The sequence below is a fragment of the Antechinus flavipes genome, chromosome 6 (genome assembly GCF_016432865.1).
Source record: "Antechinus flavipes isolate AdamAnt ecotype Samford, QLD, Australia chromosome 6, AdamAnt_v2, whole genome shotgun sequence".
Taxonomy (NCBI): Eukaryota; Metazoa; Chordata; class Mammalia; order Dasyuromorphia; family Dasyuridae; genus Antechinus; species Antechinus flavipes.
Genome location: NC_067403.1, coordinates 101,351,872 through 101,379,015, shown reverse-complemented (window position 1 = coordinate 101,379,015; position 27,144 = coordinate 101,351,872). Strand labels below are relative to the sequence as shown.

The following is a 27,144-nucleotide window of genomic DNA, read 5'->3' as shown; positions in this document are numbered from 1 at the left end:
TGTTTCAAGTAAGACCCTTCAGCCTAGAGGAAACTTGCTAACAATAGCTGGTTTGGTGTTCTCACCTTCCTGAGAAGTCAGGGAGGACATGACCACCTATGTTCTAAAACAAAAAAAAGCCAGAGATGTAGAGAGCAAGAACTCTGGAGAAGTATACTTGAAACAAGGAATTGATGAGATAATAGTTCTCTAGTTCACATATATCTAATGATATAATGATGTAATCACTCTAGACTGGCTTATACTCAGTATACTGTAATGATGTAATTGTAATTAACCTGGGGACAAAGTCAGACTCAGGGGGAGACTGGTTGAGACTGGCATACTGGCAGACTGCTGGAGAAGACTGGGTCAGACTATGACAGAAAGCTTGCCCGAACATTACACCTCCCTTTCTCCCTTCTTTCCTTCCTCCCTCCTTCTTTCCCTCCCTGCTTGCCTGCCTGCCTTTCATTAATTTTTATTGCTATCTTTTGTTTTGACATCATCTACCTATCTCTCTGTATTAACCTTCTACCTGAGAGGAAGAATGAGGAAAAAGGGGAAGGGTTGAGTCCCAAAGAACTAATTAAGACATTAATAAATCTTATGTTTCACATGCAGTGTTCCAATATTCATGATATTCCAGATGCTGCATAAAAGGTGTTTTGACATATCTTTTTGTAGCTCATGTTAATGAGTATAATTTTGGAACATTCAACTTTGAAGATTTTGTTGTTCCTGTTTCTATTTTCACTCTTGTAGCCCTGTATGTTGTTTTCTTAGTTAGGAAAACAGTTCTAAAATCTCATGGCATAGTGGGTAAATCACAGGATCTTAAATCAGGAAGACGAGTTCAAATGTGACTTTTCAGACACTGGCCATGTAACCTTGGGCTTGTCACTTATCCTCTTATTTGCTTCAATTTCCTTAACTGTAATGTGGAGTCAGTAAATAGCATCTACTTCACAGGGTTGTTGTGAGATAATATTTTTAAAAGCACTTAGTACAGTGCTTGACATATAATAGGTACCATATAAATATTTTGTCTCTTCCTTCTTTTTACTTCCCTTTGCATCAGTTCATATAAGTCTTTCCATACTTTTCTTACTCATTATTTCTTATAGCAGAGAAATATACCATAATCTGCAGGTACTACAGTTTGTTGTCATTTCCCCTCTCAATGGTCATTACTTAATTTTTGTCATTTGCTACCACAAAAAGTACTTCTATAAATACTTTCATGTAGTTTAGTGCTTGACCTCCTTTAGATATATGCATAGCCATAGGATCCCTAGATCAAAAGGTATAACCATTTTCATAAATCTTTAGTTGTGTGCTTTAGGTTTTCTTTCTGTGGCACTTAATCACTTCTATTCATTTTCAGGCTCAGGTAAATGCTCGAGCTGCTGTATTGAAAGAACAACTAGAGCGAAAGAGAAAGGAAGCATATGAGAGAGAAAAGCGAGCTTGGGAAGAACATGTAATAATCTCTTTCATTATCATATGATCCATGCTAATTGATGATGTCTTCACACTTTTTTAGATTAATCAAAACATGAATGTGTATGCTTCAAATTTGAAACTAATGAAGACTATTCCTCTACCACTGTGTACTCTCTTTGTAATGTGGATAACTAGATTATTTGAGAACACTAGTATTTTAGTACTTCAGTGCTGGCCATGTAGTTGGTGCCCATAATGAAAAAAATAGAGAAATGGTGAGAGATCAGTTATAATCATGTCTCTGTCATTGTGTATGTGATTTGGCCAAGCCATTTAATTTTGTGAAATTCAGATTCTTCATCTACAAAGTTAATAGGATCTGATCAGGTAAATGCTAGTTTCTCTTACTTCCAAAATTCTATGAGTATCCAATTTGAATTAGAAAATAATTCTCAGCTATTTATTGTGTCAATATAATCTAGTAAATGACTTCAAATTGTTTTACAAAGCCTCAGCTTTTTTGGAAAATGCCATGTTAGAGGAATATCCAAATGGGCAAAATATATTTTAGATCTTTATATTCAAATATGTTTATCATTCTTAAAATGAATATAGCTCAAGTTCTGTCCTAATACAATTTGACTATCAGTGTTTACCTAGTTTAATAGTGTTTCATATATTTTTTATAAGTTTTCTACCATAAAATGGACTTACTATATTTCAGATTTTTATAGGCATAGTAAAAAAAAATATTTGGTAAGTGTTGTTTTTTGGATAACTTTTTTTTTTAATCAAACCTATTTTTTCATTGGCTCTTGGTGAGGAAATTTCTTGTGCCAAGGCAAATCAACATCTAGTAAATTGTGATTATTGTTTGATTACTATAGATTAATTGCTTGTGATCAGTCTATCTCAGCACTGGGACTTGAACACAAATCTTGCTCTCTCTGAATCCAGCTTTCCCATGCTATTTCTCACTTAGACAAAAAGCAACTCAAATTTTTAAAAAACTTAATGTGAATTGAATAACATTTAAAATTCCACCTTCTTTAGGGTTTATGAAATCTTTTGTGAAATTCCTTTTGATCCATTTAATATGGTGAGAGCATGCTATTTGTTAATATTTATCTCAGTTTAAACTTTTTTTTTTTTTTTTAACAACTTTTTATTGACAGAACCCATGCCAGGGTAATTTTTTACAACATTATCCCTTGCACTCACTTCTGTTCCGATTTTTCCCCTCCCTCCCTCCACTCCCTCCCCTAGATGGCAAGCAGTTCTTTACATGTTAAATAGGTTACAGTATATCCTAGATACAACATATGTGTGCAGAACCGAACAGTTCTCTTGTTGCACAGGGAGAATTGGATTCAGAAGGTATAAATAACCCGGGAAGAAAAATAAAAATGCAAGCAGTTTATATTCATTTCCCAGTGTTCTTTCTTTGGGTGTAGCTGCTTCTGTCCATCCTTGATCAATTGAAACTGAATTAGCTCTCTTTATCGAAGAAATCCACTTCCATCAGAATATATCCTCATACAGTATTGTTGTTGAGGTATATAATGATCTCCTGGTTCTGCTCATTTCACTTAGCATCAGTTCATGTAAGTCTCGCCAGTCCTCTCTGTATTCATCCTGCTGGTCATTCCTTACAGAACAATAACATTCCATAATGTTCATATACTACAATTTACCCAGCCATTCTCCAATTGATGGGCATCCATTCATTTTCCAGCTTCTAGCCACTACAAACAGGGCTGCCACAAACATTTTGGCACATACAGGTCCCTTTCCCTTCTTTAGTATCTCTTTGGGGTGTAAACCCAGTAGAAACACTGCTGGATCAAAGGGTATGCACAGTTTGATAATTTTTTGAGCATAGTTCCAAACTGCTCTCTAGAATGGCTGGATGTGTTCACAATTCCACCAACAATGTATCAGTGTCCCTGTTAAACCTTTTTTTTTTGAGAGGCATTTGGGGTTAAGTGATTTGCCAGTCTAGCACATATTAAGTGTCTGAGGTCTGATCTGAACTCAGGTCCATCTGACTCCATGGCCGGAGTGCCCCTAGATTGTTTTTTAATAATTAAATGTGCTTAAGATATAATTTCCATTGCATTTTGCTTCAGAAGTAATTAAACTCTCAATAATATTAGTTTTCTAGTTGGCATTATGAAACAAGCCAAATTTTGGTGGCATTGCTGATTAACATTTTTTCCAAGTTGCATATTTTGTGGATATCTTATAAATTTATGAACTTCAGGAACTAGTAGTTGATAAAGTTCTGGTGGTTCTAGTTTCACATATACTTCTTTGCCCTAATTCTATAATGAAATTTTCAGACTTTGGGTCTGGTCTATCTTTTTTTCTTTTTTTAAATTGAGAGAACTTAAGAATTATACTTACATATAAATGCATTTATAGGATTAAAGGAATTAGTTGCCACTTTTATGTCTTATTTTTACTGTCTTATACTTAACATATACTTAATCCAAATTTGTAGTAGATTCCTTTATTGTTCTTTGGCTTTTCCTTATGCATGGAATGTTCTCCATTCTATCTTCCTCTTGGTTTTCTTGTTTCCTTCAAATCCCTGCTAAAATTTCACCATTTATAAAGGAAGCTTTCTGCAATTTGTTAATTCTTGTGCCTTCTCTTTATTAGTCTTGTCCTGTTTGACTTTTATTTAACTTATTTGTACATAGTTGTTTGTTTATTATCTCCCCAACTAAATTTGAGCTGGGAGGGACTTTCTTCTGCCTTACTTTGTATCTCCAGAATATTTCAGACAGTATACGGCAAATGGTAGATATCAAGTAAATGCTGGGTGACTGACTAAATGTGTAAGAGAACAGAGTATTGAGGATAGATATCTAGGTTGAGAACCAGTCGAATAGTGATGCTTTCAACAGTAATGGGAAAGGTAGTAGTAAGGAAAAGGAAGTTTTAGAGGTAATGAGGAATTCAGTTTTGGACATGTTGACTTTAAAATCAACAGGACATCCCATTCAGGATGTCCAGTAGGCAGTTAGAAATAATGTCTAGATCAGCGGAAAGATTAGGACTAGAGAAGCAGAACTAATAATAGGAGCTGATGAGATCAGGACATATGTTTTTCTAGTATCTTAACCATCCCCTTTCTCTCCTTTAGAGTGTATGCACAAAAGACCTCTATGTATGGAAGGATGCTTTGGGAGCAGTTGTTACTTAGCCCTCCAGCCAGAGGGACCAGAGGGTAGCCAGTTGCTGATACAGTATGAGTCCCATAGCTAATGTCATGTCACTGAATGACTTGAGTCATGCTGTGGAAAGCTGCTGCTTGTTGGCCTAGGCTAGTTCTGGCTTTGCTGGCAGTCTCCTTTTCTATTGACTATGGGCTTTAGCTGCCATTTTGTGTAGTTCTGGAATACAAGAAGTAATTGATTTTTCATTAGATTTCTTGATCATTATGCAATCCTATACAAATTTTAGATTTTTGTTAGAGTAGGTAAATGGGAAATGATCAGCCTACCTTTTAAGTGGCTGTCTTGACTGGAAGTTAGTAAGAAAACCTGTAATGTCCAAAGGAAACTTTTTCAAAGTTGGAATCTTGAGCAAATGTGGTGATAGTGAATTAAGAATTATGTGTTATGTATTTTTATAACTGGCTAGCATTAGAAATGTGCTGATAAAATTTTGTTAACACGGATTTTTTTAGGATTTAGGATTGCTACTCCCTTGTGAACTCTTTGGTCAAATATGGTGATTCCATTGTTATCAGTGATGAAGATGGTCAGTTACAAAAATATTGACAAATCTGTTCTACTTTTATTTCTATCTTGTCCTTCTGATAGTTTCATCTCTGATGATTTTTTTGTAAGGGCATTTGAATGAAAACAAGAAAATCTGTAGTAGAAACTACATAATCTTGAAAATGATAGATCATTTTATAAGATATCTGTGATGAAAGGCAAGATATGCCCACACATTGGACACGCAGCTCTTTGGTCCACAGCAAATCACTTAATCTTTGTTTGCCTCAATTTCCTTATCTGAAAAATGGGGATAATAATAGCATCTGCCTCTCAGAGGCTAAAATGAGATAATAATTGTGCACAGCATTTGACATATAAAATGCTGTGTGTTAGGTATAATTGTTGTTATTATTAGTTGTGCTGTTTATAGACTTGAATTTTAGGGTAAAAGTAGGGTATCTACCTAAAGGCACCAAATTGGTTACGGAACTTGAATTTGTAGCCCAGCCCCTGAAAGTGTCATTCTTTTTCTTTCTCTGTGACAATTGATATTTCCATTTTTAAATGCTATTTGATGTCTATTGGAAAATATGCTGGAAACTGCAAATAAATTCATTTTAAAGAGTATGATTGATAGAATGATTTTTATAGTCTGTAAACACTGATTTGAAATAAAAGAAAAATTAATATTAGATTAATTGGAAGTCAATGATCTTTTCATTGCTTTTTTTTTGTAATAAAAAATAAGGTATTATACAATTTGATAAAAATTATCCAAGGTATGTTGTTATCCATGAACCCTTAATCTAAATTTAGTCTACCAAGTTGACAAATGTGTTTTTTCATATGCTTTTTTTCATCTACACATTTGAATTTTCATCTATAAACCTTTTTTGTTTGTTTGTTTGGTTGGGTTTTTTTACAGTTAGAAGCTAAAGGCATAAAAATGATTAATGTGCCTTCCAGTGAGAGAGCAGCACCTGGTCATTCCCAGGAACAGCATGAATCAAGTAGCCCTTCTTCCCAGTTACAGGTGAAGAATAATATGCCAGTTATCTCTATTACATCAGCTTTGAAAGAAGTGGGTGTGGTAAGTTCTTTGAAATGTTTAACTAAGGAAAAAAATAGGTTGGATGAAAATGATATTTCAGAAACAAATTTTTAAGTAAGCCAATTGTCAATTTCTGATATAAATGATGTAAATATCTCATGAAAGGGAAGATACATCCACACATGGAAAGTTCTTTAAGAAAAACAAATTATTTCTTCTTAAGAATGTTAAAGTTTTTTTGTGATTGAGAATTTGTACGCCAGAGCCCCCCTGAGCTCTTTTAAGTGAGACTTTTCATAAATGTCCTTTATTTTTAGTGAATTTTTTCTCTTTTCTCCCTTTCATGGGATAATACCCTAGGGCTTTGGAGGACGGGGGCAGAGAGGGGAAAGAGTGCTCTATTTTATCTGAACTCTGGTTAGCTCCTCACCTTTGTCTCATAGATTCTCACACTTCAAAACCATAGGACTGGCTCCTTCATAATACCTCTCTTTATCCTCCTCAATTGCCTGTGTTTTTCCTCAATTACTACCTTGTGTTTATATATATCTACTCATTTTGTATTAAATGCGCACTAAGCTTCAGGCACCATGCTAAGTGTTCAAAATACAGAAAAAGACAAACACATGGTCCCTGCCTTAAATGAGTTTATATTCTAACAGAAGAGAACATGCAAACAACTATCTACACACAACATAAAAATAATGTAAAATGGAGGTAATCACAGAGGGAAGGCGCGAAAAGAGGCAAGTTGGAAGTAGGGGGATGTAGATACAGAAAAGATCTTTTTTACAGAAGGTGGGACTTTAGTTAAGTCTTGAGGAGAGCCAGAAGACAGAGGTGAGAAGGGAGAGATAAGTAAGGGAGACAGCCAGAAAAGGTATGTTGTCAGAAAACAGCTTGTCATGTTTGAGGAACAAGCAAGAAAGCCAGTGTCATTGGCTCATAGAGTGTGTGAAGGGGAGAAATGTCCAGGGGAGGAATCATTGCAAAATCCTTTAAAAGCCAAATAGGATTTTAAAATAGATCCTAGAGATGATAGAGAGCCACAGGAGGGTTGACCTAGTCAGACCACAGGAGGGTTGACCTAGTCAGACCTACACTTTAGGAAGACCCCTGATGTCGCAGCAGAGCAGGTCCTGCAGCTGGAAGAAACTTGAAGCAGGAATACCGTCCCTCAAGTTACCTCAGTGGTCCAGGTACTGGATGAGGGGGCCCTGCATCTGTCTGTATTGTCTCTGGTTTTAGAATATTAGCTCCTTAGAATAAGGGATTGTTTCATATTTTTGTTTGTATTCCCAGCATCTGATTCAGTGACTGGCACAAGTAGGAATTTAATAAAACTTATCAGTTGTTATACCCTTTAGTTATGCTGTTGTTAACCTAAGCTACCTGAAGGGTGGAGCAGGAATCATATTTGCATTTCTATATCCCCAGTTCCCAACATAACAATGCTTAATAAAAACTTTTTGATTAATTGATTTCAGTAATTATCATTTTTAGAATCTAAGATAAACTATCTATATACCAAATTCTTTTATATAGCTAATGATGCTGTAATGATAGGTAGATAGGCAGTGCAGTCAAGAAGACTTGAGTTCAAATATGGACTCAAGCTAATAAAACCTGTGACCTTATAGTAATCCCTCAGTTTCCTCAACTGTAATAACAACATCTACCTCACAGTGGTGGTGTGAGAATTGAGAGTGATAAAATTTGCAAAACATTTAGTACAGTAACTGGCATATATTAGGTACTTAATAAATGCTTATTCCTTTTCCCTTTCATAATGAAATTCCAATGTAATTAAACTCATTTCTTTTTAATCTGCTTTATTAATATTCTGATTGGTCTGATTTTTTAATTGTTCATATCAGTATTTCAATGTAAATACAAGAATATAATCATATAAATTAGAAATAAGATAAAAGCTAAACTTAGAAATTTTGGGTTTTGTCCCATTCTACATCTGTCTACATTTGTATGATATTATTGTTTGTTTTTAATATTTAAAATCTTTTGTTTTAAATGGTTTTTCCTGTCATTTTTGGATATACCCTTTCTGCATATTTCCAAACTTATCACCTCTCAGAACTGAACCTTCCATTGTTAAAATTAAGCAAAAACAGCCAATACTGTGACCATATCTAATAATGTGCAATTTTCAGCCCCTTTAATTCTCTACATTATAAACCAAGAAGAGAAGTATCATTATCAGTTCCCAGGGATCAAGGTTGATTATTACAGTTACAATGAGCTTACCTTTTTTTTTTTTTTCCAATGATTCTTTCATTTGTATTGCTTTGTCATTATAGAATTCTTCTAATCCTCTGTTATTTTATTCTTCTGTCATTAACTTCTTATAAGCCAAAAATGAGACTGACAAATAAATGTGTATTGAGCCAAAACTTTATGTTGATACTAGTACAGCAGTATAGGATGATAGTTGAAAAAAAAAATCCTAATTTTAATAAAGAAAAAAGTATGTACTATCAAAAGAGTTTAAATCTTGAAAATCAATGTGATATAATTTATAGCCTATTCTCCTGAAACTATTTTTACCAAATTAAATTTACTTTCCCCCTTGCCAGCATCAGCGTCATTTGGGTCTTTTATTCGTCAGACTGTAAATTCTCGTTTTCCATGATTGCTTTTGTTTTTGAAACAGAAAGCAGTCTTCCTACTCATGACTGTATGATAATATAGGATAGAGAAAATATCAATAAATTAAAATACTGTTTAATAAAACTTCATTTCCAACTTACCGTTGAGTCATTTTACCTACTAATCTTTAATGTGAAGAGTAAATTAAATTATATTTCATTTCATTGTCTGTTCTCTGGTGGATTTGATAGTAAGGATTATTTAATTTTTTAAATTTATCTCTAGTGCTTAGCACATTTCCTGATATATAATACATGTTTGTTGATTGATTAAACAGTCTATGATAGTTGATAAGTGATAGGACATATCAATGTTTTTCTCAGGTATTTCAGTAATTTGTATATTCTCTCTCTTTATGTTGCCTGTTGATATATTGTCGATAACATGGTTGACTATGCAAATGTAAAGTTTTTAGTCATTTAGTGAGAATTTCATATAAGAAGCAATTGCTTCTCTAGAAACTTTATTCTCTTCCAATACTTTAATTTTTTCTTCTATAATAAATTTCTTTTGCATCTACCACACTGTTTATTCCAAACTTTAGATAGTGCTCAGACATATATATTCTCTTTTTTTTTTTTTTTTTCCAAATAACTTTTTATTGACAGAACTCATGCCAGGGTAATTTTTTACAACATTATCCCTTGCACTCACTTCTGTTCCAATTTTTCCCCTCCCTCCATCCCCTCCCCTAGATGGCAAGCAGTCCTATACATGTTAAATAGGTTACAGTATAGCCTAGATACAATATATGCGTGCAGAACCGAACAGTTCTTTTGTTGCACAGGGAGAATTGGATTTAGAAGGTATAAATAACCCAGGAAGAAAAACAAAAATGCAAGCAGTTTATATTCATTTCTCAGTGTTCTTTCTTGGGTGTAGCTGCTTCTGTCCATCCTTGATCAATTGAAACTGAATTAGATCTCTTTATTGAAGAGATCCACTTCCATCATACAGTATCATTGTTGAGGTATATAATGATCTCCTGGTTCTGCTCATTTCACTTAGCATCAGTCCATGTAGGTCTCTCCAAGCCTCTCTGTATTCATTCTGCTGGTCATTCCTTACAGAACAATAGTATTCCATAACGTTCATATACCACAGTTTACTCAACCATTCTCCAATTGATGGGCATCCATTCATTTTCCAGCTTTTAGCCACTACAGACATTTTGGCACATACAGGTCCCTTTCCCTTCTTTAGTATCTCTTTGGGGTATGCATAGTTTGATAACCTTTTGAGCATAGTTCCAAATTGCTCTCCAGAATGGCTGGATGTGTTCACAATTCCACTAACAATGTATCAGTGTCCCTCAAACATATATATTCTCATCTAGCTGGTCATTTCTGCTTCTTCGAGACTGCTAATTGCTGGCTACTCTTACTAGATAAAATGTTCTTTGTTTCAATTACTTCTAATCCTGTTAAACTGACTAATCTTAGTTCTTTTATTTCCCCAAGTGGTACAAATTTTGAAATAATACTTGCTGCCAAATAATTTTTCTTTTTGTATTGACATTAGCAAATATTTCTTTGAAAACTTTCTGCTTCTAGAAGCTTTTGTTTCATATCTTTTTGCACTAACTAACTACTTTTTCTGCATTTCCTTATAAACTCTAAAGGCTCAGATTTCTGAGTAGGCTAATCAAAAGAAAGATTGCCTATTTGCTATCTTCCAAATAACTCAGTTCTCACTTTCCATGTTTGCTTTTGTTTTTGAAATAGAAAACAATACCCCCAATTCACAACTATATGATAATATTGGACAGAGAAAATATCAATAAATTCAAAACTCATTTTTGACTTACATTTAGTCACTTCATCTACTAAATCTTTAGTGATACTTGTTTTAATAGAAAAACTTGAACTATGTTCATTTCATTTTGTTGTCCTTTCTCTGTGGAGTTGAAATAACTCTTTCCCTCTTCCTCCCTAAAAGAGATACTCATTACCAAAAATTTAAATAATACACATATTTGATCAAATGTGAGAATTGGCATGTGGGCTGATGTTAAGCTTATTATTTGATTGACTTTGAGATTTTTTAAAAATGTATTTAAAAGAATTCAAATTTTGCTGAAATGAGGGAATATAGAGTGATACTGATGAAGGGAATCAAATAAAAAGAATTAACACTCTTTAAGAAAGAATTTTTTCTGATATCTCATCTTGAATCTTTCTGATTTTAAAGGTTGGAAGTTTAATTGACATTCACGAAACTTCTGAAGAAATTAAAGCAACTGATAATGCTCTTTCAGTAAGTAAAATTTTTTAGCTTTTTCTTGACCCTTTCTTTTAGATTATATAAATATTTCAAAATATAAGACTATTACTATTGCAGAATAAACGAGAGATACTGCGTAGACTAAATCAAAATCTCAAGGCTCACAAAGAGGAAGAAGAAAAGATACAAACCCCTGAAATTTGTAAAATAACTATGAATGAAGATATTAAGGATCATCAGGAAGAAAAATCTGTATCATCAGAGCGTAAGAAATGGGAGACAGGAAGTCAACTGGAAATTCCTCTAGCCAAGTTAAACATGGAAGAGACCTTTCCTACAGGTGAGAATAATTACAAAAATGTTGAAAATCTCTCTCATTTTCAAAGCAAAGCAGTTACTTTATATTATTTATGTTAAATGATCCAAAAGGAAATATGCATTTATTGGAATAAAAAGCAAATGGTAGTCTTGATTAATGTGTCATAAAGAACCAAATCAAGGAAATGAAATTATCTTTTTTTATTTTTAATATTTTTCCCCAATTGCATGTAAAAACAATTTTTAATAATCATTTTAAAAATTCTTGAGTATCAGTCTCTCCCTTCTTCTTTTCCCTCCCACCTCAAATTAAGAATTCAAGTAATTTGAACCAACAGTTTGGTAAAGGTTATGTATGTACAGTGATACAAAACCCTATTTCCATGTTATTCATATTGCAAAAGAAAACATAGACCTCCCCCCAAAACACACACACACAAAAGAAAAATAAAGAAAACGTGTGCTTCAACCTACATTCAGTTCTTTCTCTGGAGAGAACATTTTTCCCTTCAGAATTGCCTTTATCATAAAGCCAAGAATAAATCATTCACAGTTTATCATCATACAGCATTGCTGTTATTGTGTACACTGTTCTCTTAGTTCTGCTCCCTTTACATCAATTCATGTAAGTCTTTCCAGATTAAAAAAGCTGCTATAAATATTTTTGTATATATAGATCATTTTTCTTTCCTTCTTTCCTTCCTCCTTCCCTCCCTCCTTCCCTTTTTTCCTTCCTTCTTTCCATCCATACATATATATATATATCTTTAGACAGACCAAATAATGGTATTGCTTAATCAAAGGGTATAGATGGTTTTTGTATCCCTTTGTTCCATATTGCTCTCCACTTCACCAACAGTACATTGGTGTCTCAGTTTTTCAATAGCCCCTCCAACGTCTCCCATTTTCCTACTCTGTCATATTAGCCAGTCTGATAGAGTGGGATGGCATCTCAAAATTGTTTTAATTTGCATTTTCTAATCAATAGTGATTGAGTGTTTTTTCCTATGACTTTAGATAGCTTTAATTACTTTGTCTGAAAATTGCCTTTTCAGAATTTCTGACCATTTATCAATTGAAGAATGGCTCTTATTTTTATAAATTTGACTTGGTTCTCTATTTATTTAAGAAGTGAAGTATTTGTAAGAAAAACTTCCTGTGAAATTTTTTTTCAGTTTATGATTACTATGTATTTTCCTCCTATTTTCCCCCTATTTATTCTGCTGTCTCTTTTCACCCTGTGCACTTTCAATTTTTTTTTTTTTTCTGATTTCAGCCTCCCCCCAATCCACCCTCCCTTCTGTCAGCATCCATCTTCTTCTCATTTCCTTTCCCTTCTGCTTTTCTGTATGGTAAGATCAATTTCTATATCTCAATGAGTGTGTATATTATTCCCACAAATTCAATGTGAATCAGGTTCATGCTCTATCCTCCTCCACCTGCCCTATTTTCCTTTCCATTGTAAAATCCCTTTTGTACTTCTTATGTCCATTAATTTACCCCATTCTGCCTCTTCCTTGTTCTCCCAATGCATTCTTCTTTCTTCATGTCTTAATTTTTTTAAACAATTATCCCAACATATTCAGCTCACACCCTTGCATTCTCTCTCTCTCTCTTTCTCTCTCTTTTTATATATATATATATATATATACATATACACACACACACACACACACACACACACACACACATACTTTCTAATTGCCTTAATAATGAGAAACAGAACTCTTGTACTCCTGTACATTTCATTTTCCCAAGTAGAAATGTAAACAGCTTAATTTTATTGAATCCTTAATGATTTTTCTTTTTTGTATATCTGTTTATGCTTCTCTAGAGTCTTGTATTTGAAAGTCAGGTTTTCTATTCAGTTCTGGTCTTTTTATCAAGAATACTTGCAAGTCTTCCATTTCATTGAATGTCTATTTTTTATTTCACCTGACAGCTTGTATTCAGTTTTTCTTGGTTATAATCCTAGTTCTTTTTCCCTTCAGAATATCATATTCTAAGCCCTCCAGTTCTTTAATGTAGAAACTGCTAGATTTTGTGTTATCCTGACTGTAGCTCCCCAGTATTTTAATGGTTTCTTTTTGGCTGCTTGAAATATTATTGTCTCCTTGATCTGAGAGCTCTGGAATTTGGCTACAGTATTTCTGAGAGTTTTGATTTTGGGACTTCTTTTAAGTTGTATTTGGTGGATTCTTTCAATTTTTATTTTACTCTCTGGTTCTAGAATATCAGGGAAGTTTTCCTTGATAATTTCTTGAAAGATGATGTCTAGGCTCTTTTTTTTGATCATGACTTTCAGGTCATGATCAAAAATTACTTCTAGTAATTCTTAAATTCTCTCCTGGATCTGTTCCAAGTCAGTTGTTTTTCCATTTAGATATTTCATATTGTCTTCTATTTTTTCTTTTTTGTTGTTGTTGTTTCATTTATTGTTTCTTGATGTCTCATAAAGTCATTAGCTTACACTTGTCTGATTTTTATTTGTAAGGAATTATTTTCTTTAGTCAACTTTTATACCTTTGTTTTTTCCCCCAGTTTGGTCAGTTCTACTTTTGAAGGAGGTCTTCTCTTCAATGAATTTTTATATATCTTTTTCCATTTGGCCAATTCTGCCTTTCAAGCATTCTCTTCAGTGATTTTTTTTTTTACCTCTGTTATAGTTTGGTCTATTCTCTTACTTAACCTAACATGTTGTTTTCTTCAGTATTTTCTTGTACCTTCTTTACCAAACTGTTGGCTTTTTTCATGATTTCTTATATCATTCATTTTTCTTCCCAATTTTTCCTCTTCCTCTCTTGATTTTTAAAATCTTTTTCAAGATCTTCCAGGGTCTGAGACTAATTCATATTTCTCCTTTGAGACTTTAGATGCAGAAATTTTGACTTTGTTTTCTTCTTCTGAATGTATTTTGATCTTCCATGTCACCAAAGTATCTTCTGTAGTCAGGATTGTTTTCTGCTGTTTGCTCATTTCCCAACTTATGTTAAACTGGGACTCTTGCTTCCAAAGTGGAGGGAGCACTTTCCCAAATTTCAAGGTTTTTGTACAGCTGTTTCATAGCTAAGTCTGGGCACTTATAAGATTTTGGTTCTTCTGAAGTGGTATGATCTAAGAACAAGCCACTCTGCTGGTCTGTGAGCATCTGCAAGCACTCTCTTCTTGTAGATAAGGCAACAGTCTTTCCCCGGTTGCTAGCAGAGAGACCTCTGTAATCTCCTTCTTACCAGTCGTCTGACCCTTTTTTTATTTCTGGGCTGAGGGATCCAGAAACTGCCACTGCCATCACTGATCTCATTGCCCCCATGGTCACTACTGCTTTTTCTGGGGCATGACTTGGATAGAACTGAGCTCCAGCATGACAGACCTTTCCTGTAAACCTTCTAAGTTGTCTTGGGCTGGAAAATTGTTTTACCCTATCCTTTTGTGGACTTTGCTATTCCAGAATTTATTTTGGAGTATTACTTAAAGATGTTTGGAAGGATTTGGGGGAGAGCTCAGGGGAGCTGCTGCCTCCTGGACATGCCTTGAGAAAATTCTTAAGGGGGAGGGGAAATTAAATTAATTATTTACTAAAATTAAACTTTTAAAAATTGAATATGTAAATTGTAGTCTTTCTTTTGATTATCCTACTCACAGAAACCCAAGCCACTAGAATTTTTAAGGAAATCCAGAAAAAGTAGTACAAAAAGATATAAAAGCAAATATTTCTGGAATCAGAAAATTTTCAAAGTAGAAATTAAGAAATATTTACTAATGTCAATACAGAAAGAAAAACTATTTGGCAACAAATATTCAAATTTTGTATAATGTACAAATACAGTTGTACAATACAAGAATGTATCCTTGGATCTACTACTTTGATATGACAAAAAGTGGAGACTAGGTTCATAAGTGTAGGGAGGTCCTGGCAGAAAATTCCTTCTCTCAAAGCAGATGGTTCCCAGCTCTGCAACTGAGAAAGGTGATGACCTGTTGGAGGAGATAGGATGGGATAGTTATCACTTGAACAGTAGGAGTGTTAGCTTTGTAAGGAGTAAAGCTACTTAAATCATGTGAGACAGAGGTGAAGGAAGAAGTAGTGGCAGAAGATTCCTGAGCGATAAGAATGAGGAAGAGGAGAGAAGCAGCAGCTCATGATGAACATCCTCTTTTTTTTTTTTTTTTTTTTTTTTTTTTTTTTGGTAAAGTTTCATACATTGCTTTCAGATGAGGGAGTGGTAGAAGAGAAGTAATTAAAAGCCTTAGAAATTTGCACTGAAAAATTCAGTGACTTGTTTCAGATTACAATCATCTGTGAGATTTGCATCCAAGAATTCCTGACTCCATGATCAGACTTCCATGAAAGCAGACTGGCATTCCTTCATTTCTGAGATGGTCTCTGGTTTTTTTTGTTTGTTTGTTTTTGTTAAATTTTTGCTTAAAAATTCATCATTTTGTGACCAATCTAATAGTTGACGTTTCTAACTTTTCTTAGCTTAGTTTGCATGCAACATTACATATCTGTCATTGAGAGCATACTTTAGTCATATCATCAAACATTTATTAAGTAGCTACTCTATGCTAGATGTGCTAAGTACTAGGAAAACAAAACTTTTTTTTCTTTAGTTGAAGATTTTTCTTTGTTTTCCATCTCCCAACTTTGCTAATCACTTTTTAAAAACAGCTCTAAATGCACAATGTTATATGAACACTAAGAGTAGATTTTTTAAAATTAAGTTGCTGGCTTATAGTCAACCACGCAAATGGTATGCTATAATCTCATGTTGTAATACCCACTCAATTCCCCTACTTCTTTTGTTCTTGTAGAACTTACACTGGGACATGTTATTAAATTAGATATTGAAGGGTCTCCAAGAAGAACCTGGGGGAAAAGCTCAACAGATTCTGTGCTTAAGATTCTTGGAGAAGCTGAACTCCAACTTCAGACACAATGTTTGGATGAGATAATGCTTAAAAATGGTAAAATGGAATTAAATATTTTTAAGTAAATGTTTTAATATTGGTAAGAATACAAATATGAATAAGACATTGTATCATTTATCTAAAAAGGCTTTTAATAAGACAGTTGTCTCTTCAGGTGATAAATGTAACCTGATTGTGATTTCGTCTTAACCTAGGGGGTTAAATACATTTGCTTTGAGAATATCTGTGATCCAATAAGAGGAAATGAAAAACAAAAGCAAGTCTGAAAAGTCATGTCATGGGGTAGAATTTGTTGGCAAAACAAGATGGTTGGTTTTTGTTTTGTTTTGTTTTAATTAAATAAGATAGTGTTCTCTGCTAGTGATTTGGATCGTAATTTATTACTAAGTTGGTGGGAGTATAACAGATAATATCTAAGAAACATTGTTTATTGAGTTTTTCATGATGCATTTGTAAAAGTACAGTAATTCTGGTTTGTAGTCAGGATTCAGGATTCTGATTCTGCCTCTGACATTTTGCTCAACACAGTGCATGACCATGGGCAACTCACTTTACCTCTCTAAGCCTGCTAACAGGCTGTTCGCCCAAAAGAGTCTTTGTTAAAACCAGGATCCTCTTTGCCATGCTTGAATAATTTCCATGTACTCATTTTATTAGGAAAAATTGATTTATTTATCCTAAAAATATAGAATATATTAGAAAAGCTAAAACCCATGTAAATTTTTAGAAAAAGAACTCTACATTATCCATTATTTGAAATGAAAGCATAGCAAAATAATTTCTCACGCGTGTATGTGTGTATTTCATTATTTCCCAATTATATTTTAAAAGATTTTTAACATTCATTTTTTAAAATTTTGAGTTCTCTATCAATTAGATTTTCTTCCCTTGCTTTTAGCCTACCCTATAACTGAAGGTATACAAAGTTTTCCTTAATGTTAGTGAAGCATTTCTTTTATGATGTTCAAACCTCAGACAGGCAAATTCTGAACACAAATCTGAATATATTCCATAATTTGTTATAAGAAGCTAACTAAGATATTACTGGATATTGTTTTTCAGAATATTTTAGATGAGGGGGAAAAGCATGCTTTTCTCCTCCACATTCTAACATCTGCCTTAACTATTCTGTGCAATTCAAGTGCAGTTGATGATATTTCTACAAAACAACTACTTCACTAAGAATTCTGCAACCTGGAATTTATGAAGTATTACCCTCAAGTGTAGTCAGGATTGCTTATTATTAGCAGCACCTTTTTCAAATTGTTTTTCACATATCATTAGAAATAAAATTCTAGGCTTTTGGAAAACTTTTTATCATTTTTTTTCTTTTTTTTGCGGGGGCGGGTATTTGTTTTCACAGAATCTTCTGAAGAAAAAAATTACAAAACCTTAGTTACGGATGAAAAAGAAGCACAATTTGTTCCTGTTGATGTAGATCCTTCACCTGTAATTGATAAAGATGATAATAAAGGTTCTGAAGAGCCAAAACTTAAGGAAGCAGATGAATTTTCACAGGTGGCATTAGAACCAGTTGTGATGGAAGAAAAATTGGATGGTATGGTTCCTATTGTTTTTTGTTTTTGATCTGTATCTGTCAATTAATGAACCAGCATTTGTTAAGCACTTTCCTAAGCCTTAGAAATACAAATGTAAATAAAAACAGTCCCTTCCCTCAAGGAGCTTAAATTCTAATAAGGGAAGATAGCTCATAAAAGGAGTATAGGAAGGAGGAAGATACTCGACTTGTCCTAAGAAAGATCCAGAATATCACCAGAGAGTGATGAAACATGTTTGGTCTAGATTCCCTTCTTAAATGGATTTTTAGGAGGAACCAAGCATTCGGAGCGAGAGGTCAGAGGGGGAGAGGGTCTTTCCAGTAAGGAAACTCCCTCTACAATGCAGATTAGAGTGAGATATAATCTTAGAAAGTTATCTGGTGCCCTTAGAGTTTAAGAGCCTTTATCCAGGGTCACCCAATCAGTGCCTATCAGAGCTGGGACTTGAACTTAGGTCTTCCTGATGTTCTAGCTTCTATATCACTACTCCCTCTTCTAGGTGCTAAAAATCCTAACTGAATTAAGATTTAATTTAAAGAAAAAGTTCCATATTCAGGAAAAAAATAGTTGAAATTCTACACAAGTAAAGAAATTTTAAGTTTTGGTTCCCAAAATAACTTGTTCTGTTCTATGGTGTTTTGGATTTGAATAGAACTAGAATTTTTTCCTTTACAATCTGTATGAACTTGTGGTTGCATTTATGACCAACACTTATGTTTCAACATGCAGTTGAAACTATAACCTTCAATTGCTGAATTCTAGCATTTGCAGAATTTCCAACCACAATATTTTATGATCTTCTTTTATTGGCTTTTGATTTGTTTGAATAAGATGATTATAAAATAAAGACAAGTCTTTCAAATTTAGATATTTTTTACTTTTCTGAAATGTGCATCTCTGCAAAGATACTTGCTGGATAAATATATATAAAGAAATATTGAATACATCAAGCTATAGCACTTTAATTCCTTAAACAAGACTTCATGGATTAAACCATAGAAATTTGCTTCTTTTACTATAATAAAATAGGTCAGGTTTTTTTTTTTACATAAATGCTATTTTGATTCAAGAATGGAATTTTATATTCATAGTGGGCAAACTTTCCATTTGCTGATAATATCTTTGGTCATATTAAAAGAAGTCTATCTTTCCTGGTGTTTAGAAACAACCCAACCAGCAACGTGGTTTACTTTGTTCTCCATCATTCATTTGTTTATTCTGTGAACATTGATCAGTCCCTGGCATGTGCATGTTATTATTTTGACCTAAAGTTCTTTAAAGCTCTCTCTTTACTTTTTTATGGCTATCTTTTTTCTTTTCAAACTTCATTCCAGAAGTACCTATAATTTCAGATTTTTAAGTTTCTTCATTATTTTGCATTTCTATACTTTTGTTAGATTCCCATGACTGCATATAAAAATAACTATATTACAAAAAGACACTTAGTAAATATTTGAGAGAATTCCAAATCACATGCGTTGTGAGGTAAATCATTTCTGACCAGCTTGTCAAAGAAGATTTTTTTGGTGACATTTGGGTTTAGCTTTACAGGATGGGTAAGAATTTAATATATCAGGGGCAGCTAGGTGGCGCAGTAGATAGAGCACCAGCCCTGAAGTCAGGGGGACGTGAGTTCAAATGTGACCTCAGACATTTAACACTTCCTAGCTGTGTGACCTTAGGCAAGTCACTTAACTCCAATTGCCTCCCCCAAAAAATAATACTTTAATATATCAAAGGAGGACATTCGAAGTGTAGGACTTTCCAAAATAAAATATGTAATTTATTGTTTTACCTTAAACAAGTAAAAGAGAAAGTAAAGAAATAAATATTGCAAGTATCAAGGACATTTATATCTGTAGCTTCAAACATAATGCCTGGGACCAGCTAGATGGCAGAGTAGATAGAGCACTGGCCCTGGAGTCAGGAGGACATGAATTCAAATCCAGCACTAAACACTTAACATTTCCTTGCTGTGCAATGACTGTTGATGGAGTTGTAAACTGATCCAACCAATCTGAGAAGCAATTTGAAATTCTGCCAAAGGACTACAAAACTGCATATCCTTTAATCCAGCAGTGCCATTATTGAGTCTGTATCTCAAAGAGATCATAAAAAAGAGGAAAGGACTCATATGTGCAAAAAATATTTATAATAGCTCTTTTTGTGGAATATGGAATATGAAGGGATGCCCATCAGTTGGGGAATGACTGAATAAGCTATAGTATGTGAATGTAATAGAATATTATTGTTCTATAAGAAATGATAAGTCGCTGAATTTCACAAAAATATGTGAACTGATGCTGAGGAAAATGAGCAGAACAAGAATATTGCACACAGAAACATCAAGATTGTGTGCTATGCAAGATTATGTGATGATCAACTATGATAGACTTAGCTCTTCTTAGCAATACAGTCGTCCAAGACAATTCCAGTAGACTTGTGAGGAAAAATGCCATCTGCATCCAGAGGAAAAACTGTGCATACTGAATATAGATCAAAGCATACTATTTTCACCTTTGTTTTTTCTTTTTTGTTGGTTTTCCTTTTCTGACTTTTCTTTCATAGCATGACTCGTATGGAAATATGTTTAAAATGATTGTACATGTATAACATAGATTGCTTGCTGTCTTGGGGGAAAGGGAGGAAAAGTAGGAAGAAAGGAAAATTTTGGAACTTAAAATCTTCAGAAAAATGGGGGGATAGTTAATGCCTGGGCACAGTTTTAAGAAAGGAAATACCTTATTGACAAGAAGCAATTACTAATAGCACTTGGATGGGCTGGAGATTAAAAGAGAATAGTTCTAAGCAACTTTATAAGTTTTAATATCCCAACTGTGGGGAGTAAAGGAAGTAGTGAAGTTTGATCATTTTTAAAAGGATATATAATGTCCAAATATAGCAATTAAATCAACAAAGAAGTAAAAAATTAGTGTAACTCGTTTCTTTAAGGAAAACCTGTTAATTCTTTGGAATCTATTTACTTCGCAGAATTCCAAAATTTGAGAGTTGGAACATTATTAGCTGCCTAATCTAATTCATACACTAAAGAAATTCCTGTATTAATGTGTCCCACAGATGGTCATCTTTCAATTTGAAGACTTTTAGGGGACAATAGGAGGAGAGAAGACCTGCCATCTCTTTTAGTAGCACATTCCAATTATGGACCATTCTAATTTTAGGATATTTTTCTGGATTTCAAGCCATAATTTATACCTTAATAAGGAGCCAAATGGAACAAGTCTGGTCCCTCCACCATGTCATAGTCCTTTAAATATTTGAAGATATTTATCATTTCTCTCCCCTTCCCCCCACCATCACCATCCTGACTAAACACATCCAATTTCTTCAATCCGTATATGACATGAACTCAAGATTTTTCATAATCCTAGTTTTGCTTTTCTAGACACTTTTCAGCTTATTAGCTTCCTTTCCTTCTTAAACCATGATACCCAAAATTGGACACAGTACTCCAAATGAGGTCTAACAAGGGAAGAGAGTACAGTAAGTCTATCATTTTCCTGTTTTTAGAAGTGTGTTCCTTAAGGCAACCCAAGATTGTATTAACATTTCTGGCTACTCTGTCACCGTATATTGAGATAAGAACAGTTTCTGTTTCTCTGGGCCTCCTGAATTGCAGAATTGATTTTATTTTTAGTACAGATGTATGACTAAGTATTTAACCTTACTGAATTTCATCTTATCAGAATTAGATTATCAAGATCTGTCTGAATATTGACTTATTATTTGTTTAATTATTAACTACCCTTCACAGCCTTGTCATCTGAAAATTTTATGAGAATATCATCTCTTCCTTTATCTTAGTCATTGAGAAAAATGTGGAACATCACAGGATCAAGAACAGATCTCTGGGATACTGTACTGGAGATCTCTTGCCACCATATTGAATCATTAACAACTGTTCTTTGAATCCAGCCATCCAACTAGTTCTGAATCTGATTTTATTATTATCTCCTTATCAGTCAGCTGTCATTTATTGAGCATTAATTTTGTGTCAAGCACTTGACACAGTAAAATAAGTAACACAAATAAAAGGAAAACCATGTTAAGAATCTTATATTCTAAAAAGGAGAGACAATACATAAAAGGAAACTGCAAAGTGGGAGTAGGGGAATGTAATGGAGGAAGTACTACTTGCATTCTTGAGAGGAATGAAACATGATTGTCCTGAGCCTCCTCTTTAAATAGAAGTTCTGGGAGGAGGCATCCAGTTAGGAGAGGCCACAGGGACATCAGCTAATTCCATTGTATTTAATATGTGTCTTTTCCAAAACAATAATAACAGCCAGTTTCTCTCATCCACCAGGTTAGTAATCCTGTCCAAAGAGGAAGTGAAATTAGTATGACATGACCTGTTCTTGATAATACCAGTCAAGTTCTCTGGCCAGAAGTTTGCAGATGTATTCCTTTTTGGAAATCCAAGACATATGTATGCCCTTCTCCAATCACATCGTACCTTTCTGGTTTCTGTGATCATATAATACTGGCAGTGACTCAGAAATTATATCAAGTTTTTTTATAAGTCATTTGAATCAGGTGACATGAATTCCTATCTCATTTTTCTTAGCTGCCGACTTCCTAGTAGGCATTTTTTGTTGTCAGTTATAGTGCAAAGATCATTCTCCTTTGCAAAGAAAATGATATTAGAATCAAATATTTCTGTCTTTTCTCTGTTATCACCTATAATTATCCCATTTACTACTTGAAAAAAATTTTATCTTTCTTTTTAATCTTTTCTCCCAATATAGTTCAAACAAATAAAAAACACACTGTTACCCTCAGCTTCTCTTGCTAGTTCCACATTATTCTGAGCTTTTAGCATTCTTTACTCTTTTCTAATGAATGCCATGCTTTTGTATTTGTCCTATTACTTGTCCTTGGTTCTAACTTCTCTGTATATATTTTTTAAAAATCTAAATTAGTAAACTCCACATGGATCCACATTCATCTCTTCATTAAAAAGTTCATTTTTCTTTTATTGGAATTGATTCTCTTTTTGTCTTAGGAATTTTATTCTTGAAGTGTTTTACATCTTTCTTGGGTAGACTTTGCATGTAACATTTTATTCCGTGATCTTACCTATCTTTCCTCTGAATTTTTAAAATCTGATTTCATCAAATCTCAGTTGCATGTCAGACTTTGCCAAGCTTTCTTCTGGTCTTTTTTTGTCACACTTCAGGATGGAGAATTATCACTTCCCTCCAAAATTCCCATTGTTTCTTCACAAGTTCCTTTCTGTTAATAATAAGAGAGAGAGATTTTCTCGTAAAGATTTTCTCTTTTTTTATGCCTTTTGAAGTATGTAAAGTTATTACTAAAAATAAAGAAGTTAAATAACTGCTCTCCTTTTGTCAGAGAGAGATCTCGAGTAGATATTTGGATAATTTAAATTCCTAAATCTACTTTCATTGCCACGTTGTGCTTTTGTGTCCAATGTAAATGTTTCACAAACTCTTTTTCTATTTCCCCTTTTTGTTCAGATTGTATATACTATGACAAAATCATTTCTATTTCTTCCTCCTTTGATCTCTTACATACTTTTTATCATTGTTCCCCTCTGGTTTTTGGACTTTCTCTCATCGATATATCTTCTTGATATACAAAGGTACCACCTTCTTCCCTTTTTCTGTTCCTGTTTGTTTTGAATAAAGTATACCCATTTAACACCATTATTCAGTCATATGTTTCATCCCATCAAGTTTCAATCATATATTTGTGGTCAAATTTGATTCTTTTCATTAGGCCCACTAATTTTTCTTGTTTGTCACCTAAATTTAAGCATTTGAGGATATAGATTTTATTACTGGCTCCTTTCTTGGATTTTGTTCCCTATGAATTTACAAGTTTTTTTTTTTTAATTTTGATTTTTATTGCTATTATTTCTTCGTACCTAATCTCTGTAGTATGTAAATTGGGAAATGAATATAAACAATCTTTTTCTTCCTCCATTCTTTTTAATTCAAAGCTTTTTTTTTTTTTTAATTAAATTTTTGAAACAACTGACAAATGCAATTTTACCATCTTTGGTCTCCCATACTGCCTCTATGGCCAAGAATCTTTCAGAATACTTCCATAGTAAATTGATCTAGACATCCAAGTCCCAGTTCAATACATGTAACCAGTGGTATATTTACCACTTGTTTAGTCAGCTGTTCACTTAGAAATTTATTTTTCTCTTTGTTATATCTAGTTTTTAATGGTTAGAAATAAATCCTATGCTCTAGTGGTCTTCCATTTTTTACCCAAGATTTTATAATCTTTGACAGTATTTTGTAGGTCTTTTAGAGGTGTCATTTGTACCCAGGTGAATCAACATAACTTTGCCATTTGTTTTGATAAGTCTTAAGAGGTTCTCTGTTATGTTTTGGTTAAATGTCCAAGAAATAAAGCAGATTTTGCTTTTGTTATTTGATCAGTCAGTAAATAAAGTATATTCTACTTAAGCCCTGCTTCTTTCCTTTAGGAACTGTTCATCTTCCCCAACAACCTGGAGACTTCCTTTTAATCCTTTCATGTTCTAGGAAGACAATTAGCCTATATTTGAAAAATAAGTAGCAAAAACAAACATGTTAAACTTAGTGTAAATCACTGCACAATTTCCTCTACAATCCAAAATGGATGAGATTTTCCCCTTTGTTTCTTAAAATGCTTTGTAGATGCAAGCACTAGAACTATTGAGCCTTTTTGAAAATCTAATTAGTAGCAATCCAAATTACCTAAATTCAGTTCAATAAAAGAGATGTATATCAACATTAATAACTTTCTATGGAAAGTTTTGTATACTTTCTCAAAACCAGTTTCATTTTCCCAGGACTTATTTTTCCTGAAGGGAAAAAGATAATGTAATAAAATGATGAAAGGAAGAAATACATTATTAATCTCTTTAAAATATTTTTTTCTTTATACAGTTATGATTTCTTTTGTTGTTGTTTTTACTTCTGGAAAATATTTTTTGTTGTTTTTCTATTTTGAATTTTGTTTTTTTAGTTCCATATTCTTTTCCTCCAGTCTCTCATCCACCCATTCAGAAAGCAAGAAATACAATTTTTAAAATTTGTTTTCAGTTGGATCCAATTTTTCAAGATTCCTTTGAGGGTTTTCTTAAAGAAGATACTGGAATGGTTTTCCATTTCCTTCTTCAGCTCATTTTACAAATGAGGAAACTAAGGCAAATGGGCCTTACTATATAGGTAGTAAATGTTTGAGGCCAGATTTGAACTTAGGTCTCCCTGACTCCAGGTTCAGCACTTTTTAAAACACTGAGTCATCTAGCTTTTCTATCATAAATCATGTAAAATATATTTCTATATTAATTATGTTGAATAAAAAGCAAGAAACATAAGTGAAAAATTATGTTTCAGTTTTATGCAATAATAATTTGCAACAGTAATTTTTTTTTTTCCAAAATCAACTAATTGTGTTATGGAAGACTGACACTTTTTATTTATATTGTCTTTTTCCCCTCCCTAGTAAATTGACATACTAATTTAGACAAAAGTACTTATTGATTTCAACAAAATTCATGTTTTCTCTCTCCTTACTGGTGTTTCATTCTGGGACTTGTTCGTACACATTTCTCATAACATTTTTATTCTTTACAGAACCTGATGATTTGGAAGCAGAAATCTTAGAAGGATCGAGTAAAGCTGACAAAAATGTTGACTTGCCTTGCTCTATTAATGAGGTGTGGCTTAGAGACTCAAAGGAAACAGAGTATGTTACCCTGGCCCCTAGTAGTTTTTGCATTTTTATTTTAAAGGGCCTTCATTAGAGCTGTAGATACTTATATGCTAATACTTAGAACTTTAATGTAACTTATGATTTAATAGACTCTGTTCATATGGATTCCCTAAGTATATTGTTTCTTTACAGTCTTTCATACTTTTTAGTATTTCCACTAAACAGATCATTGAAATCATTTCTGTTACTTCCTCTATACCACAGCTCTCTCTAATTAAAGGCAAAAAGCTGGTCACTGAGCTTTTTTCTAACTTACCCATATCCTTGAAGCCTACAAGATATGTGGGACAATTTTCTGTGAATAATGGGACATATGGACATAAATGATGCATAGTAGGAGAGAAAGGTGAGAGAGGACATGGGCTTTCCTCTCACCCTACTCTGTGGGATATAGCCTGGTCATCAGAAAAGTTAACACATGATAGTTTCACTGGAATCCATTTTTTATTTCATTGGAATTCATTACTCCTAATAATGGTGAGAGCAGAGGTCCATATTATTTGAACTGTCTCATTTTTTGCTATAGTGATAAATATTTTGTAGTAGGTTTTTTTTTTTTTTTTAGGTGTCTGGATCTCAATAATTGTTTATTCTTGTGGAAACCAAAAAGCACATCTCACTGGATCTCTGAATATACATGACCCAACTACTACCCTTTTTAGTATATTATTCTGTTCCCCTAAAGGAAAAACATTAGATTTTCCAGGACAGTAGTTTCCATAATACTAAAACAGACCAAAATTCATTTCATGCTATGGAACTATATTGCTTTGTAGAATCACTATATGTTTTACAATATAAGTAATGAATTCATGCTTATGCTTCATAATATTTTCTGTGTTGACAGCTTGAAGAATGAAACAATGATACAAAATGATCTTGAAGCAACTTATGAAAAAAGAAATCTGAGTGAAATGGAATCGCCTAATAAAGTTCAGATAGGTCAGCTTCTGTTTTAAAAAGGACTTTTTAAAGAATTGTTGAACCTAAACATTTTACTTTGGGTATTGTATAAGATTAGTGTTGCTATTATCAATCACACTGAAACCAGTACCTGTTAAATAACTACTAGGGGATACATTGTACTGCAAAGTTCTCGGGAGACAAAAATTTTTAAATGATCAGTCTTTGGCCTTAAGGAGCTTATGTTCTACCGAGGTAGATACACATTAGAGTAGAAAAGAGAGACAGAGTTGAGAATTATTAAACATATTTATTGTTAAATATCTGTTGTATACCAGACACTTTTCTAATAATGAGATAAAGCTCAAAGAAGAAATCTAAATAAAGTATTTAATTTTTCCCATATGTGATAGGTATAGAGCCCTAGAATAGAAATCAGTAAACTGGGTTATACTGCAAGATTTTAAGTACCTTATTATATGACCTCAAATTGAGAGAATTTTAATAGCAATATAAAAGTTTCGTTTATCAAAAATGTATCTAAGAAACATCATGGTATTTTATAACATTCAGCAAA

At 33.3% G+C, this 27,144-nt stretch overlaps 1 protein-coding gene across 8 annotated transcripts in view; it reads left to right on the top strand.

The window, feature by feature from the left end:
- NEK1 (NIMA related kinase 1) overlaps positions 1-27,144 on the top strand; it is a 155,588-nt gene that overhangs the window by 101,865 nt on the left and 26,579 nt on the right. For 7 of the 8 annotated variants that reach the window (XM_051966368.1, XM_051966365.1, XM_051966373.1 and 4 more), the window contains 8 exons: positions 1,367-1,462; positions 6,085-6,249; positions 11,065-11,130; positions 11,215-11,437; positions 16,228-16,380; positions 17,708-17,902; positions 25,526-25,637; positions 26,512-26,606. In XM_051966368.1, the coding sequence (XP_051822328.1) occupies positions 1,367-1,462; positions 6,085-6,249; positions 11,065-11,130; positions 11,215-11,437; positions 16,228-16,380; positions 17,708-17,902; positions 25,526-25,637; positions 26,512-26,606 (1,105 nt within the window). The remainder of the gene's footprint in view (positions 1-1,366; positions 1,463-6,084; positions 6,250-11,064; positions 11,131-11,214; positions 11,438-16,227; positions 16,381-17,707; positions 17,903-25,525; positions 25,638-26,511; positions 26,607-27,144) is intronic. The other variant, XM_051966366.1, reaches the window with a different exon arrangement.